Raw genomic sequence first — 17,897 nt, forward strand, 5'->3', positions numbered from 1 at the left:
GAGGCGGCGAGCTCTGTTGTTCGGGCGCTCGGGGAGCGGGGAAGGCGTTTTTTTCACGTCGGCTCTTGCCGGTGAGGCTGCCGAACTACAGCTTCTGTCCCGTGTTGCGCATGCGCTGCGGTGAGGTGTCGTTCCCCCTTCCTTTCCCCCCCCCGCCGCCGTAAAGCGCGGACGATGTCGGATCCGCCGGGTTCTGCAGAGCTGCCGGTCTTCGAGAAGCGGCTGCTGGTGACAGGCGGCGCGGGGTTCATGTGAGTGGCGGCTGCGGAGACCCGATCCCGGCCTCGTCTCACCGCCAGGCTGGGTGGGGGCCGCTGGCCTCCTTCCTGGGGGCGGGGGGAGCAGGCCGCGGGGCGGGGGGGTGGCTGTCCCTTGGTCCTGTTCCGAGTTGGCTCGGGCCGCGTTCCCTCAGGGGCAGGCTGTGGTGGGCGCAGCCGTTTCTGTAGGACTGGGTTCGCCTTGGCGGCTGCCTGTGGCTCTGTCGTGTGGTGGACTTTGAGGTGGTGAGTGCTGGGGAGCCAGCGGGGCTGGTGCCCTGCTGCCCTCTGCCCACGGCCAGTCAGAAGGTGCTCGGTCAAGGGAGGGCCGTCCAGCGCTGGCGGTGCTCAGCCTCAACCGGGATGGGGTAGGGGGTGGCTGTGCTCTGAGCCAGCTGCTGTTTCTCACCGCCACCCCCCAGTGCTCTGGGCTTTCCTCGAAGCAGAGGAAGTTGAGGTCCATCTTAAGTTTGAGGCTGTCAGCGTGCTGAGTCTGAAGCTGTGAGAGAACTAGATTTCTGTGTGTACCCCTCAGTTTGGGGGGGGCTGAAGACAGTGGGATTGAGTGCACCCTCAGCATGTTTGCCGATCACACCAAGCTGTGTGGTGCAGTCAACGTGCTGGAGGGGAGGGATACCATCCAGAGGGACCTGGACAGGCTTGACAGGCGGGCCCTTGGCAACCTCATGAAGTTCAACCAGGCCAAGTGCAAGGTCCCGCGTGTGGGTTGGGGCAATCCCAGGCACAAATACAGGGAGGGTGGAGAATAGATTGGAAGCAGGAGAAGGACTGGGGGGTGCTGGTGCACAAGAAGCTCAACGTGAGCCAGCAATGTGTGCTTGCAACCCAGAAAGCCAACTGTATCCTGGGCTGCATCAAAAGCAGCGTGGCCAGGGGGTCGAGGGAGGTGATTCTGCCCCTCTACTCCACTCTGGTGAGACCTCACCTGGAGTACTGCGTGCAGCTCTGGGCCCCTCAGTACAAGACATGGACCTGTTAGAGCAAGTCCAGAGGAGGGCCATGAAGATGATCAGAGGGCTGGAGCACCTGTCCTATGAAGAGAGGCTGAGAGAGTTGGGGTTGTTCAGCCTGGAGAAAAGAAGGCTCCGAGGAGACCTTATAGCGGCCTTTTAGTATCTGAAGGGGGCGCACAAGAAAGCTGGAGAGGGACTTTTTACAAGGGCATGTAGTGATAGGACCAGGGGTAGTGGCTTCAAACTGGAAGAGGGTAGATTTAGATTGGACATTAGGAAGAAATACTTCACTCTGAGGGTGGTGAGACACTGGAACAAGTTGCCCAGGGAAGTTGTGGATTCCCCATCCCTGGAAGTGTTCAAGGCCAGGCTGGATGAGGTTTTGAGCAGCCTGGTCTAGTGGGAGGTGTCCCTTCCTATGGCAGGGGTGTTGGAACTAGATGATCTGTAAGGTCCCTTCCAGCCTAAACCATTCTATGTGAATAAGTCCTGCTAAACCTGATCTCTCAGGGTGAGCTTCTTGTACACAAGACTGTACCAAAGAGAAATGCCACCTGGTAGTCAGGCTGTCATTTCTTGTTACACCTAACAGCAGTGTTGGAGAGTTGAGTTGACTCTCAGTCAGTATTGTGGGTTAGGAGAGTTTACTGTTTAGTACTTCCTAATACCTAATGTATAAACTTAAGAGTTTTTTTTTTTAGAATTTTATTTTAGAATGGCAATTGAATGGAACGTATAACAGCTTGTGTTTTTTTTCTTTTTAGGTGTCTGTGAGCAATGCTGCTTTCTTTTGTTGTAGCATGAACTTTTAATCTGATTTGTAGTTCCTGAACTATGCAGTTATGGGTATTATCAATAGAATAACATTGACATATCATAAAATATATCTGTGAATTCCTCTTTTGCCTGTCTTGAGTACAGCCCGCTCTTTTCCCGAAGTATTTTGATATTGATGAACTTACTTGTAATTTATCATCTCTTTGTTACCTTAAAGCTAACTGTCTAATTGTAAAATATGTTTTTCTTCTATCCTGCAGTGCTTCACATGTAGTTGTCTCTCTCGTGAAAAACTATCCAAACTATCTGATTATAAATCTAGATAAGGTAAGTAGCATGTATTCTTTCTTGATATGGAAAACTGTTTTAAATTATTTTTAATGCAATCCATAGCATGTTGAAATTTATATGGATTAGTGTTATTTATTAATTTTTTGCTTGACTGTCCATTTGTACCTATGTAAAAAAAAAAAAAAATCCACTTCTGTTCATGTGCCCACCACAGATAATTATTTGCCAAAAAAAATAAAACAGGAGTAAGCTTTTGAAGTCCTAAACTTCTGTTTAAGAATTTTTGCAGTTACCTTTCAGAGTTTTCTGTTTTTTAAAGCTTCATCATGTCTGCTTGCAAAATATCTTTTCTTTTGAAAGAAGTTTTTATGTTGTTCTCAAACTTTCTAGTGATCAAGTTTGATCTGAGTTAGCTTATTTACTTTCATGAAGCCCATTTAATCATACTGTGTGGGTATTTTTCTTTAGCTCGACTACTGTGCAAGCTTGAAGAATCTTGAAACTGTCTCTGAGAAGGAAAACTACAAGTTTATCCAGGTGACATAGCCTTCTCTTCTAGGAAACGACTTTTTACTGATTTTTTTTTTTTTTTTTTTTTTTAAATGCCTCCATATCAAGGTAATGTGGTCTGCAGAGCTCCCCAAACTAGAATCCACTGCTTTCATTTATGGTAAAGTTGAAATTACTACTAATTCATTGTCAAGGATGAGTCCCTGTATGTAATATGACAATGTATGTGGCAATCAGGTGGGCATAACAGCATTCACTTCATCTATTTACCTTATTAATAGACTTCATATTTCATCTGTAGAAGTCTATGAGAATATGAGGTATCTTCTGTCTCTTATATGAATTAGTCTTTTGAAAGTTGATATATTTTATTGTATAATAGAGGTACAGAATTGGTAAAAGCCTGATTATGGAGATGAGTGGTTTTAGGGATGATTGTTTCACTTTTGATAGGTGCTATGGACAAGATGGACTCAGATTTGGATCCTCCCTGCTTCTCTAATGCTGTCTTAGATTTTGCACCTTTAAACACTGTCACTTGTCATATTCTGTGGTATGCAACACACTCGTTCTGTTAGCACTAGGCATCAGGCTACATTCTTGCCTTTGCTGCTGTTGATGCTGTGTAGTTCATAGTTGTTTTGGAACAGGGTCTCACGGGAACATTCAAGGTATGCCACTTCTTTTTAAAAGTTTGCCAGTTAAATTATTTTACTGGATCCACAGTTTTATCTTCAGATAGGAGAAGGATTTTGATTTATTGTTCAGATAAACATTGGCTGCTAGGGTTTTATGCTGAGGTTCTTCCCCTCTATAAAAGTCAGTACTGATGGTGGTCTCTCTAGCTGGGCTGTCTGAGATTGCAGGACATCAGAGAAATGCATATAGTTTAATTTTCTGAAGTGGCAACTTTGGGGCAATTTTGTCAGAGGTAGTAGATGTAAGTTAAACATACCTCTTAGATTTAGGCAAGGTTGGGAATTGAACTTGTCCTCACTTGTTTGGTGACCCCCATGGGTATTTACATTTTTGTGAACCTGTCTCTTTATATTAGTAAGTGATTCTCCCTGAACTATTGGGATAAAAGTTGCATGAGGGGGAAGGGGATGTCTACTAAGCATATATAGGCAGTTCCAGCATGCCCAAACTGAGTTCTTGGTTATTCTTCCTACTGTTTTCAACAGTTTCCAGTATGTGATATGAAACGTATGAATGCTGTAGAAAAGCCTTGTTACCTGGATATATATTAACATTTAATTGCTGGGGGTAGCATGGAGTTCCAGAAGGCATCCTGCAAACAGCTAGACCTCTCGGGGGATAGTAACAAGGAATGACGTAGCTATACTGCTTCTGAACTAGAGTAGGAACATGTTCCCACAGAATTTATACGAGTATAATTCATTCCAACTTGTTGGTTGTTTTTCCTTTTGTTTTGTGGCGGTTTAGTGTTGTGTGTTTTTTGGTTTGTTTTTTTTTTTTTCTTTTTTGAAAGAAGGTTGATCAGAGCTTAAATGCAGCTGGTATGCAGTCAAGCAGTTTACACTGATATGAAAAAAATGCATGGGAAAAATTACTCTGTGATGGACAGGCCTTACCGTTAGAATTGTAACACTATTACTGGCCTTAGGAGAGAGATGGAGGGGTAAAAGCTCTAGTGGTGCTGTAGAAAAGAAGCCTGTTTCGGAAGGTAGAGAAGTAGAAGTTTAGAGAATTTGCATAAGGGGCTGTGTGAAAGATGTAGATTTATCACAGTTTCTGTTGTTGCCCAGCACAGATGTATCAAGTTTGAATTTCAGTTTTAAAAAAAAGTCAGTAATCGTAAACATTTAGTTCAAAATAATGTATGAGTGTATTTACTGGAGTGTTTCAGTTGTATTCAGGGATGAGAAATAGGAAAATCAGTTCATCTTCCTCCTGTTTCTGACTTATAGTACTTCTTGAGACAGTTGTTCAGGATTGTTGCTTGGGAACTTCTTAAAACATAGGTGCATTTGAACTATTTTTAGTTAATTGCCTTGTTATTGAACATACAAAAGACACCCATTCTTCTCAGGTACTATTTTAAGTTGAGCCAACAGATAAATATCAAAAGCTCTTTCTCAGTTTGCATTTACTTTTAAAAGCTGCTGTTGCTTCTGTGTCAAACTAAAGCATGGCTAGTGTGTTGATACCTGACTATTTTCTAAATATATCAATTAAAAAAAACAAATTAGCAGAACAAACAACAAAACCCAAAATCCTTGCAAGACATTCAACAATCTATTTTAACAGAAGTGGAAATCCACGTCACCTTTTGTGATGCCACTAGGTGTCACTGTCCGTTAGCCAGACTTCAGTAACTTTATTTGTTGTGGGAACTTGTCATTTCAACCTCAGCAACCTGTGCAGTGTACTTCTGTTGTGTATATTTTGGGGGCGATGCTGCTTCTAATGTTAAATGGTAATATAAATTTCGTTGAGGCTGTTGCTCAGAATATGTGGAAGTTTTATATCTGGTCTTATTTTAGACATAAGTTGCCCAAAGCTCAGTTGGCAGAGCTGTTTGTATCCTGTGCTTCCTTTGTAATGGTTTGTTATGTGGCACTTGGTACAAATGAAAGCTTTTGATATTTTCTACCGAAAATAATTTGTTAATGATTTTTTTTTTCTGTTTAGGGAGATATTTGTGAACCTGATTTTATAAAGCAGCTCTTTGAAACTGAGAAAATAGATATAGTCCTTCATTTTGCAGCCCAAACACATGTAGGTGAGCATTGTTGCATGTTTTGGTATTGTTTTCCATTAATATATTCGTTTGAAATATATACTGATATTTTTGTCTTTTCCCTTTGTATACAACAAGGATACAGTTTGTCTCTACACACTACATGATTCAATGTCTGGTGGCCTTTTTAACTTAAAGGGGTTCATAGCCTTAATTTAAAAAGTATTTTGTCTGACTGTTGTTTATTTTCATTGCGCATAAATGGTAATGCCCTTTTTATTTTGTTTTGCATCACAGTTCTAAATTCCATCTAGACACACAGGTAACTGACAGTGTACTGGTGGAGGCATGAAGACAACGGAAAAAGAATTTGTACATCGTCTTAAGTTTTTACTTGATTGGCTCCAGACTTGCAGGAAAAAACACAGTGTGTAAGCTGAAGGATTAGGCATAGCTCCCTTCAGAATCCTGCCTGGATTCTAAAAAGAGAGAATGAATTACATTTAAAAGTACCTATTTCAGACTACCACTCTTCACTAACACTTTTAATGAGGACTATCTCTACCATACTCCTTTCATTATGAGAAGAAATCCTCACAGAATTCTCCAGGAAAATACTTCTCAAAATTGTCAGATTTGACATGCACAAGGTCATTAGGTCAGTGGAACAATTCTAAGAATTAAAACAGGTGCTGGTTAATTAACAGTATATAATACTGTATCTTACAACTGTCTTTGAATGATACTTTTCTTACTGAGCTTGTCCCTTCCTATGCAGGGAGGAAGTAGTTATGCTGCCACTTAAGTAAAGTTAGATAATGCTATTTCAAATGGAACCGTCCATAGCCAACAAGCTTTTGCTCCCAATTCCAGCCTCCTGTTGAGAGCAAGGGTTTTGTCTTCAAGTAAGTGTAGAAAGTGTCTTCATTTAATAATGACCTTGCAATCTGACAATCAATGAACTGGTGATAAAGTCCCGGTCTGTATTGCAGCCTCTAATGTTACAGTTCAATAGGAAGCCTAAATTTAATCAGAATTGTTTGATTTTTTTTTTATATAGATCTTTCATTTTGGCATGCCCTGGAATTCACCTATGTGAACGTTTATGGCACGAATGTGCTGGTTGCTGCTGCGCATGAAGCCAATGTGGAGAAGTTTGTCTATGTTAGTACAGATGAAGTATATGGAGGTAGCACCGATGAGGTGAGTTTGAAAGTGCATTAGGGTTTTTCTAGCTTTAGTTGCTTTTAATAGTGAAAAAAAAAAAGATCAGTCTAACTTTCCTTGGCCTCTGTAAATGTATGACTTTTGAGCTATTTCTGATAATACTGGAACTTGTAAACAAGCACTGGTTGTTTTTAGAATGCTAAGTATCAAAATTGTCCTGAATCTTTTTTTTCTGTAGTATGTTTTATATTGAATGTATATTACCTATATACATTCATGACATGTGAATACTCCTCAGAGTGTACAATCCACAAGGAATGTATTATATAAATTTTGCCTTGGAGCATTTTTGAGGCTTCAGTATTGTGCACAGTATGTTGTTCTTTTATTTTATTTTTTAAATTTTTTCCTGCCCTGCCTTGACTATGAACTTGACAGGCAGGGAACTGTGTTATACTCTAGATAAAATACTAACAGAACTGTAAGTACCAACAATTTGAACAGTATTCCTGTATTACTGGAAGAAATATGCAGATGTTTCTTATTGTTCTATGGAAATCTTTTCGATTCTTGCCGATTTATGCCTGACCTTAATTCAGGAATTGTAATTTAGCTCAGTAAAAAGACAAAGCATGCATGCCCGTCTTTCTAAAAGGCGTAAATAACGACCAAGGAGTCTTGTGCCATAATCCATGAAAATACTACTGTATTTCAGAAAAATCAGGTACACTTTCTTCTTGTTGCAATGTCTTCCTCAGTTCCTTCAACAGAACTTCAATTTGTAGCCTTTTATGATATCCAAGGATGTTCTCCTGCAAATCAGTGTTTTTTGGCTGAGACAACTTCAAGTGAACTTTTTCTGCCTCTGGGCCTTGAAAAGAGCACTTTGATTTCATCTGTTTTTTGTTCTCTTTGTGAATCATAGTAGTTCTTGAAGAGTTTTTTTGGGGGGGGAGCAGGGGGAAGGGGGAGGAGGAAGGTCAAAAAGTAAATCGGAGTCAATTAGTTTCAGAGGCAAAGGTCAGACAAGAACAGCGAGACTTTTAATCATGTGTTATATTATGAATATAACAATCACGTGATTGTTATGGATTCCACCTCAGGCAATGTAGAGTCCTCCTTTCTTTGGTTCATTATTGCATCTCTCCCTACCCCTCCCTTCCCCAAGCAAGAAGTAGATAGAAGCGGCACGGTAGCCATGAAGCTACCTGTTCTGGAACAGGTCAGAATTGTTGAAGCCTTGCTTTGGAGGGCTTTATTTTGAAATCTACTTTTCTTATAGAAATAATGTTTGTGGGAAAGGGAGAATGGACTCCTGTTATTTAGGACTGAAAGGTTAATTTGCTAGCTCTGGTGCAATGGCACTCTGAGGCAATATGAGCCTGAAAAGGATTGAACCTCCCTATGGGAACAGTGATTATTTTACAAGATACTCTAAGGACCTGCTACTGTGAGGTACTCTGCTAGAAGTACAAAATCAGTCTTTTGTTACTGGTCTTCTGCTGTAAGTGGAAGGGTGACTGTCTCAGACTGGTGTGCTTGGATATTTAGGGATTTTTATTTCGGTTGCAACTGCAGCTTTTGTGACTTCTCTGGGCAAAAGAAATTGAGTAATGCAAATTTTTCTTTTAATTTTAGGAGTTTGATGAATCCTCACCAAAACGTCCAACAAATCCCTATGCCTCCTCTAAAGCAGCTGCAGAGTGTTTTGTCCAGTCTTATTGGGAAAGGTACCAAGTAAGTTGATGCAAGCTTCAAAAACTCTGAAGCTCATACTTGAGTGTCTGTATTATGTATCTAAGAGTATAAAAGAAAAATCAGTACTAGTCCACACAGTGATACCTCTTTCCTGATTGCTAGTCTTGTAGTTTCGATGTGTCAGAGGATGTCCACCCCTTAATTGGTAGAGATACACCGCAAGGTAGCGGGGAAAGGTCAGATGTTTTAAAATTGTCTCAAATCTGAACTGTAATGTCTAAAAATGTTCTTTGATAAAATGGTCAAAGAGAACATTAGCAACTTAAAAGAAGTGTTAAGCTTGAAGGAAATCTGTTTATAGAGAAGTTCAAATTGTATTAGCACTAGGCTTATAGTGAAAGAAAAAAAAAAGAAAGGAAAAAACCACCCTATTACTCAGATTTGTTTAAGCAAAATATTTAAAATTTTGAATACTTTAGTCTTTTCTTCTTCACATGGTCTTCTGCAATGTTGTTTTTGATGTAAAGCTGACTTGAATAAGATGTTAATGTCTGAAACGTTTTCTTGGAATAAGTAATAAGCCAGTCTTCAGTTGACCAGATATATGTATGTAAGGTCCTATTGTGGTTCCATAGCAAGACTGAGAGATTACAAACATTTGTCACTTGTGCTTCTAACAGACGGAGGAGGCTGGAGGCCCTTGCCTATTTGACAGAAGTAGGGATAGCTTAATTCATTAATGTTTGTAAGGGCTTGCAGATTTTTGGATAAGCGGTGTGGGTGTGTCAATTTATTATTTATTGATGAGCAAGAAGCCTACGGCTTTTACTGCTATGTATTTTCTTATTTAATCATGTGCATATTTAATGCTTTTCAGTTCCCAGTTGTTATCACAAGGAGCAGTAACGTTTATGGACCACACCAGTATCCAGAAAAAGTAAGCTAAACAGAATCACAGAATGATTTGGGTTGGAAGGGACCTTAAAGATCACCTAGTTCCAACCCCCTGCCATGGGCAGGGACACCTCCCACTAGACCAGGCTGCTCAAAACCTCATCCAGCCTGGCCTTGAACACCTCCAGGGATGGGGCATTGACAACTTCCCCGGGCAACCTGTTCCAGTGCCTCACTACCCTTACAGTAAAGAATTCCTTCCTGATATCCAATCTAAATCTGCCCTCTCTCAACTTGAGGCCATTACCCCGTGTCCTATCACTCCACTCCCTGATAAAGAGTCCCTGCCCATCCTTCCTGTAGGCCCCCTTTAGGTACTGGAAAGCCACTATAAGGTCTCCCTGGAGCCCTCTCTTCTCCAGGCTGAACAACCCCAACTCTCTCAGCCTGTCCTCATAGTAGAGGTGCTCCAGCCCTCTGACCATCTTTGTGGCCCTCTGCTGGACCTGTTCCGACAGGTCCATGTCCTTCTTGTGCTGAGGACTCCAGAGCTGGACGCAGTACTCCAGGTGAAGTGTCACCAGAGTGGAGTAGGGGGGCAGAATCCCCTCCCTCGACCTGCTGGCCACACTTCTTTTGATGCAGCCCAGGATGCGGTTGGCTTTCTGGGCTGCAAGTCCTCATTGCCTGCTCATGTTGAGCTTCTTGTCCACCAGCACTCCCGAGTCCTCCTCAGCAGGGCTGCACTCAAGCCATTCTCTGCCCAACCTGTATTTGTGCCTGGGATTGCCATGACCCAGGTGCCAGACTTTTCACTTGGCCTGGTTGAACTTCATGAGGTTCACCCAGGCCCACCTCTCAAGCCTGTCCATGTCCCTCTGGATGGCATCCCTTCCCTCCAGCGTGTCGACCGTGCCACACAGCTTGTTGTCGTCAGCAAATTTGCTGAGGGTGCACTCAATTCCACTGTCCATGTCACCAACAAAGATGTTAAACAACACTGGTCGCAGTACTGACCCCTGAGGAATGCCACTCATCACCAGTTTCCATGTGGACAATGAGACATTGACTGCAACCCTTTGAGTGTGGCTGTCTAGCCATCCACCGAGTGGTCCATCCATCAAATCCATGCCTTTCCAATTTAGAGACCAGGATGTCGTACGGGACAGTGTCAAACGCTTTGCGTAAGTCCAGGTAGATGATGTCAGTTGCTCTCCCCTTATCTACCAATGCTGTGGCAACCTCATAGAAGGCCACCAAGTTTGTCAGGCACAATACGATTTGCCTTTGGTGAAGCCATGTTGGCTGTCACCAGTCACCTCTTATTTATCATGTGCCTTACCAGAGTTTCCAGGAGGATCTGCTCCATGATCTTGCCAGGCACAGAGGTGAGACTGACTGGCCTGTAGCTCCCTGGGTCATCCCTTTTTCCCTTTTTGAAAATGGGGGTTATGTTTCCCCTTTTCCAATCAGCGGGACCTTCACCAGACCGCCACGACTTTTCAAATATAATGGAAAGCGGCTTGGTGGCTTCATCTGCCAGCTCCCTCAGGACCTGTGGATAGATTTCATCCAGTCCCATGGACTTACACACCATCAGGTTCCTCAGATGGTCCCGAACCTGATCATCTCCTACAGTGGGTCGTTCTTCATTCTCATAGACCCTGCCTTTGCATCCTGCAACTTGGGTGGTGAGGTTGGAGTCCTTGCTGGTGAAGACCGAGGCAAAAAAGTCATTCAGCACCTCAGCCTTCTCCATATCCTGGGTGACCAGGTCTCCTGTCTCCTTCCTGAGAGGGCCCACATCTTCCCTAGTCTTGCCTTTACCCCTGACGTACTTAGAGAAGTTTTTCTTGTTATCCTTGATGCCCCTAGACAGATTTAATTCTATCTGGGTTTTAGCTTGCCTAATCTGGTTCCTGGTCACTCGGACAGTTTCTCTGTATTCCACCCAGTCAACCCGTCCTTGCTTCCACCCTCTGTAGGCCTCCTTTTTGCTCTTGAGCTTGTCCAGGAGCTCTTTGTTAATCCACGCAGGCCTCCTGGCACTTTTGCCTGACTTCTTCATTCTTGGGATGCACCACTCCTGAGCTTGGAGGAGGTGATCCTTGAATACTAACCAGCTGTCTTGGGCTCCTCTTCACTCCAGTGCTTTACTCTTAGGTTCAGTATACCATAATTTAGGGTTGTAGTGATGTTACTTTTATAAGAATGGACTGACTTTTGAAAAAAGCACTGTCTTGCAAGTATATTTGTCCACACATACCTGTGGTTATATATTTTGATCTCATACTAACATGTCTCACCATCAACACAATGAACATGTATTTTTTGGTTGTCAATAAAGCATCAGTTAAGAGATTTCTATTTATTTACATGAATTTTATTACAATACCTTTGTTTTTTAATTTTTTTAGTTTTCAAAGGATGTTTAACTTCCCTATGTTTGGCAGGGTTCCCCTACAAATTATACTAACTCACATGTCATGTGTGTAATTAGGAATGTTTAATAACTAAGGTAAACATTTCAAACAGTAAACTGAGAGAGCAATATGTCTGGTATAGAAAGAGAAGTTCCAACCTCTACGGAAAATAGGTAAGATAAAGCTATAACAATCAGATATATGGTGAGAAATAGCACAAAGTGACTTATTCTTTGTGTGTATCCACACATACCTTGTGGGGCAACTATTTAAAATGGTTGTAAGTGAGAGGGAGTTGCCTTTGTAAGCAATACCAAGATCTGCTATGCTAGTGAATGGAAATACACTGATGGAATGACAGTGATAATCGTATGTACTCTTTGGAGTTCGGAGTTGGTGTGAAATGCAGCTATATTTTGTAGTTCTAGTGAGGTATTTCTTAATTTGAATTGATTTTTATGTGTTTGTTTTTTTTTTTTTTTTCCCCAAATAAATTTGTATTTCCTACATTATTGCAGGTAGATAAACAAGGGTTTTTAAAAATATGTTTTTCATTGATCTGTGGCTTGGGAAATATCTGGCTACAGGTTGCATGATGTTGGGAGTGTATTCAGGGGGATGTATCACTATTTACTTGCTTTCAGCTTATCTATATTCTTCCTCAAGTATTCACTTTTACTTACTGCTAAGAACACAATACTAGGCTATATGGATCTTTCGTTTTACCTAGTATGTTTGCTCCTATGTTTAGAGAAGTAAGTTAACAAAACTCAAAGGATTGGAACAGCTTTCTAATGGTTTCAGTTTAAAAACTTTAATAGCAGGGCCAACTGTTCTGAAGTTTCTGGGACATTATGAATGGATCTAAGCTTGTAGATAACATAATACTGTAAATCTTTACGCTGCAAGCTAGTGGCTTGTAACTACTGATTTGTAATGGTTGACCAGAAAGATAAGCTTTACAACACAATAGAGACATCTAGGCTTAACCCCCCACCCCCACCCCAAATCCTTGCAGTTTCTTTGATTAGACACAAGAAAACTTAAAAGTATTTAGAGGGTCTTATTAAAATACTTAATGGTACTTACTGGTGAAGCACCATGTTCTTTGCAGAATAACAGCTTCTGAAATAGCGGAGTAATGTGTGGGTTTTTTTTTTTTCTTTGTTCAATTCCTTAGGTTATTCCAAAGTTTATATCTTTGTTGCAACAGAACAGAAAATGGTATGTAGTTTGCTTTTTTGTTTGTGGTATTTGTTACAAAATTGTGATTACAGTTATAAATACGTGGTATAGTTTGCAAAATCATAATTTCATAACTGAGTTATGAATTGCTTATTTTAATAATAGGATTTCCTTAAACTAAAGGATTGGTTGCATGTCAGCTACTTAAGGTACCTTCAGGTACCAGCTAACAGCAAAACTGCTTAAAACACAGTCTAATAAATTGAATGCTTCTACTTGAGGATTAACACAAAACTTTCTTGCCTTTTCCTGGTTTTAAGCTGTATTCATGGTTCTGGACTTCAAAGAAGGAATTTCCTTTACGCAGCTGATGTGGTAGAAGCATTCCTTACTGTCCTGAAGGAGGGAAAGCCAGGTGAAATATATAACATTGGAACTAACTTTGAGATGTCCATTGCCCAGCTTGCTAAAGAGTTAATCCATTTGGTGAGTAAACAGTTACGGTGCTTTTCTTTACCAATCTTTGCACGTATGAGCAGTTCCACTATAAACCTTTTGTAGCTCTGAGAGAGCTTATAGGCTTGTGATGGGTCTTAGAAGATAATTGTAGCAGAACGATGTGCTACCCTTCCTGTGGCAGCTGTGCTGTGTAAGTTTGCAGTACGGGCTATCACTGCTGCATCAGTTATCCCGACTGGCACATAACTGGCATAATGATTAAATACCATTTGGTAGGGTGTTTTCATGCTGTCTGTTTCAGTTTTGGTCTGACAATGTGGCGCTATTAAAATCTAACAATTTGGTTATGAATGGTTAGGCAGTGCTTAGATGAACAACAAGTATTGGAATTATTCTAGACAATTTTGATAATTTCAGTAGTTCGAAAACTCAGTTGAGAGGAAAGAGCATTTCTGTTTGTGTGTGTTTGTTTTTTTTAATGGACTTAACTCTTGTCAAACAAAAATTCTGGTTTTAAGTGTATGATAAGACAGTGCAAGATGTGTGGGGGTGACTTTTGTTTCTCTTCTTGACAGATAAAGAAGACCAGTTCGGAATCTGAAATGGAGTACTGGATGGATTATGTCAAAGACAGGTAAGAAAACAACAAAGCACATTCAGGATAGCTTTCTCCTGGAGGTTTCTGGGACTCCTGCCAAATAGCTTTTCGTGAAAGTGTTTCTGCTCTGCAGGAGGGAAAACTTTTGAGGGGAGTAAGTACTGTTTTGCTTTCTTAATTTTTTTTTTCTAGTGGATTTGACATCTACGATCTGTATAGAACACTGTATATAAAAACAGGATTTCCGTTTATTATTTGGATCTTTAGGTCAGAGTATATGTCTTGAAGGGGAACGTGTAATGCTAATCTGTCTTCAAACTTTCTGTAGACTTCTCACTACTGAAGTCTGCTCTGGGAAGAGGACAGGCTTTACATAGTAGCTAAATCTTAAGGGTGGCTTAGATAGTTTATTCAGTACTTTGTATTCAGCATCACTGGAGTGAGATGAATCCCATGGTGTCTCATTTAGCTTTAGTATTTTGATGTTAATGTGACTAGTTCACACTTAGATGTGCTTTACAGGCAAGACCCACTCTCTACAGGCAGAAATATGCACCTACAGAGTGTAGTTAATTTTAGATTCCTATCTTAAGCTGAAACTGCTATCTTAAAAGTAGATACAAAACTCTGAGGTGCCAAAGTTAGAGCAGTGGCAAAAATGGATAGCTTTTATAAATATGCTTTTGCTGTGTGTTTCCGTTGTTAATTTCAGGTTTGGTTTGGCTCTTTTATCTTCATTTCTTTCTGCAGCAACAATGAGTCTCTGCTTACTTTAGATATCACTCTCTTTCTCCAGAGTGATTAGAAATGACGTATCTGCTGATAGCAGTTAAGTATTACTATGGCCTTTAGAATTCTCACTTTCTGTTCACATTTGGATTGTTATCATGGCAACTGAAGTGTCTTTAATTGTAGTAATTCTTGTTTTTTAAAAGGAAGTGTTCTTCAGAATCCTATCTGAGTGTGTCGCAGGACTTTGAACAAATTGCCTTTGGCTCACATGATGTGAGTGTTCAGTAGGTCTCAGTGTAATTCAGATTGAGATGTTTCTTCATGTGTGTTGGGCCCTGTTTGCTAATGTTTAAACATAAACGGGCTTGGGAAAACTAACCACATAGGAGTACATGTTTCAAGGAATGTTGAAGTCATAAAAGATTCTTAAGATACGTAACTAATGATAATTTAATTTTATAATGAGTGACTTAAGGTCATGAGGGTTACTTGCCATAGAAAAATTGGTTCTGCTCCTGCTTGAGATTAGCATGTTTTAGTAACGGTGATAAGTATCTGGTTTCCATCTGCACGTGTAGCTTAACTATTCAATATTGCTAGTGCCAGTAATGCAGGAATGCCGGACTAGACTACCTAACTGCCAGATTGTGGAAGTGAAAATTTGTGCCATGCTTAAATGTAGGGAATCTCTTCCTGTGTTGAATCGTGCAGCCTGGGATTCTAATATTCAGTATTACTAAGTCTGTGTAGCTAATGAGGCGCTGTAGTGACAATGCTTTGGAAGTCTATGTATTTCAAATCTGAAGTATGTGAAAAGTTGCGGGCTTTCAGGATGAAAAATGTGAGTGCTGATATTAGGAAACACTGGCTTGCGTAGTGACTGTTTAAAGAGTTGCAAATGTGCTGATTTGCACAATTGCATTGGCAGTGATTTGAGTTTTGCATTCATTTTTGTGCCAATAAGATACTAATTCATATTTATTCCAGTCAATTCCAAGTAGTTGACTGTACAAACTGAATTGTGGTGTTGCAGCTGCACTCAACTGCCATGTAGTTTTTTGAAGGCAATATAATCTGTTCATGTTGATGGGAATTTTCAAAATTGAAGCATGCCTAATGTTGGTTTGAAGACAATGTGAAGTACTGCATCTCTAACTAATGAAAAAGTCCTAATCAAATTGTTTTCCGTGTGCATTTCATACTTCTTCAGACCTACCAATGACCTGAGATACCCAATGAATTCAGAAAAAATGCACAACTTGGGATGGAGACCGAAAGTGCCTTGGAAAGAAGGAATAAAGAAAACAAGTAGGACTGATGGCTTTTACACTAATTGATTTAGAAGTGATAGGAAGAGGGAAAGAGGGGAATGGGTATATAGGTTAGTTAATGAGAGGCTAAAGAGAATGAATGTAACACTTTTAATTTTACATGAAATTGTCTGCTTTTTAAGTACTGAATTTACCTGATTAAAAAAAATAAAAGGTTAATCACAATAAAGTAGCATCAGGTACTAGAATGAATTACTTTTTAATGCTAGAATAAGTGTTGCATAAAGAATTTATAAAATCTGAACTAGACTTTTCTAATATTACAGATTAAAATTTTGCATAAAGAACCATTTGCCTGTTGTTAGTCTTATGATATCTGTGGAATATTTGCATTTCCCTGTTATCTCTGGTCAGCTTGACTCATCAGCATTCTCTTCATCCTAGTTGAATGGTACAAAGAAAACTTTCACAACTGGAAAAACTCTGAGAAAGCTTTGGAGCCCTTTCCTGTGACAGAGCCATTTGCACAGCTCAGTGGTCCGTAGGGTGGCAGAGAACCTGAAGGAGTTTACTCTACCTCACGCAGTCGTTTCTTCGAAGCCTGCAATCAAGTGGCCACACTGAACTCTTCATGTATTCAGGATACATGAATCATGATGAATACAGAGCTACAGTACGGCACAACTTTGGAAGGGTTTCGGCACTTTAGAAGTTGAAACTGTTAATTTCAGCCTTTGGTGCAATACTATATTCTCACTAGGTGTTGATTTTTAAAGAACTGTACAGGGTGAAGAATATTTATAATGCTATAAATTAGTGTAACAAGTCAAATCTGCCTTAATAATAATTGTGATTACAGCTTTTGGGCCTTTCAGTGAAATTTGTTTTAGTTCTGTATTAGTTTGTTTTTACAGTGTAATATATTATTTTTGTCACTCTAAAGGGTTGTGTTTTATTTTTAATCAAGGGGAAAAATGCGGTATTTTCTGGAAAGTATAAATCAGTTGATAAAAAGCTAGATATGGCACCCATACATTTCAGTCCTTTTCTCTGTTGGTGCAGTATTACCTTCTGCAGATGACTGATTACTGAACTGTTACCTACTCTATAACTTTAAATGCCCCTTTTTAAGGGAGGGGTGGGGGGAAAAGCATCAAGAAGTAGCAGGTGTTCTTGCTAAGATTTCCAGAGGCATTTTCTTAAACGTTGCTCTGTTTTAACTGTCATCTTTGTACTGTATTACTCTCTTTTACATGTTAATTTCCTTTTCTTAACTGTAATTGTAACAAACTTGAAATACTGTAACACGGTTAACATTCCAGTTATGTTATTTCCTGTGATATGAAGGCTATTTATGGAGAAAAAATTTAAACACTTCTCCTGAGAATTGTGATTTGGCAGGCTTCATTCAATGCAGCGTTTCACAATTTTTTATTTTTTTTGTGACAAACATTTTAAAGATGAAACAATATTTGAGTTTTAATCTAAAGTTTGGGAGGAAACTTCATTTCTAGAAATGCATCAATGAATCTTTTTCAAAGTTGATTTAGTAATAAAAGTTACGGTGTCACTGGTTTCTCTTGATTAAGTAAGCATGCTGGAAATATAGATGGTGCAGGTTTTTGTAGTATTTCTTAGTTTTTCCTGTATTCTGAAAAAATTATCGTCACAGTTTTGGCTTTGAGGTGGCAGACATTGAAGGGAAGATTCACCTTAGTTTTATCACTTTAGCTTCTGTACATGGCACAGTCCTAGACCCTTCTCTTGCCCCTGGGTAGAGCTGCAGTAGCATAGGACTAGGATGCATATTTGCACATATGTGGAAATTGCTGTGACTTCTAAGGTCTCCCAGAAATTGGGAGTTAACCCTCAAAACACCAGTACGTGCAGAAGCCCTTTCCTCATCACCCTAAGGGCAGGAAGAATGGAGTTTCGAGCGTTTGCTTTAGCTTTGCCC

At 40.3% G+C, this 17,897-nt stretch overlaps 1 protein-coding gene across 5 annotated transcripts; it reads left to right on the forward strand.

The window, feature by feature from the left end:
* Positions 1-129: 129 nt before the first annotated feature.
* Positions 130-17,510, forward strand: TGDS (TDP-glucose 4,6-dehydratase). 5 transcript variants are annotated; one of them, XR_012584226.1, is made up of 14 exons: positions 130-251; positions 2,269-2,335; positions 2,768-2,836; positions 5,465-5,555; positions 6,574-6,716; positions 8,319-8,417; positions 9,256-9,315; positions 12,876-12,919; positions 13,201-13,366; positions 13,915-13,973; positions 14,688-14,765; positions 14,873-14,942; positions 15,880-15,977; positions 16,385-17,510. XR_012584226.1 is itself a non-coding variant. In XM_074563031.1 (12 exons), the coding sequence occupies exons 1-12, from the start codon at positions 175-177 to the stop codon at positions 16,483-16,485; spliced, it is 1,074 nt and encodes a 357-aa protein (XP_074419132.1). In that variant the 5' UTR covers positions 130-174; the 3' UTR covers positions 16,486-17,510. The 5 variants fall into 5 exon arrangements, 3 of the variants coding, with proteins under 3 accessions (XP_074419132.1, XP_074419142.1, XP_074419157.1); XR_012584224.1 differs by having other exon boundaries at positions 14,734-14,765; XM_074563031.1 differs by lacking the exons at positions 14,688-14,765; positions 14,873-14,942.
* The last annotated feature ends 387 nt before the right edge of the window (positions 17,511-17,897 follow it).

This window comes from Larus michahellis, chromosome 1, assembly GCF_964199755.1.
Source record: "Larus michahellis chromosome 1, bLarMic1.1, whole genome shotgun sequence".
Taxonomy (NCBI): Eukaryota; Metazoa; Chordata; class Aves; order Charadriiformes; family Laridae; genus Larus; species Larus michahellis.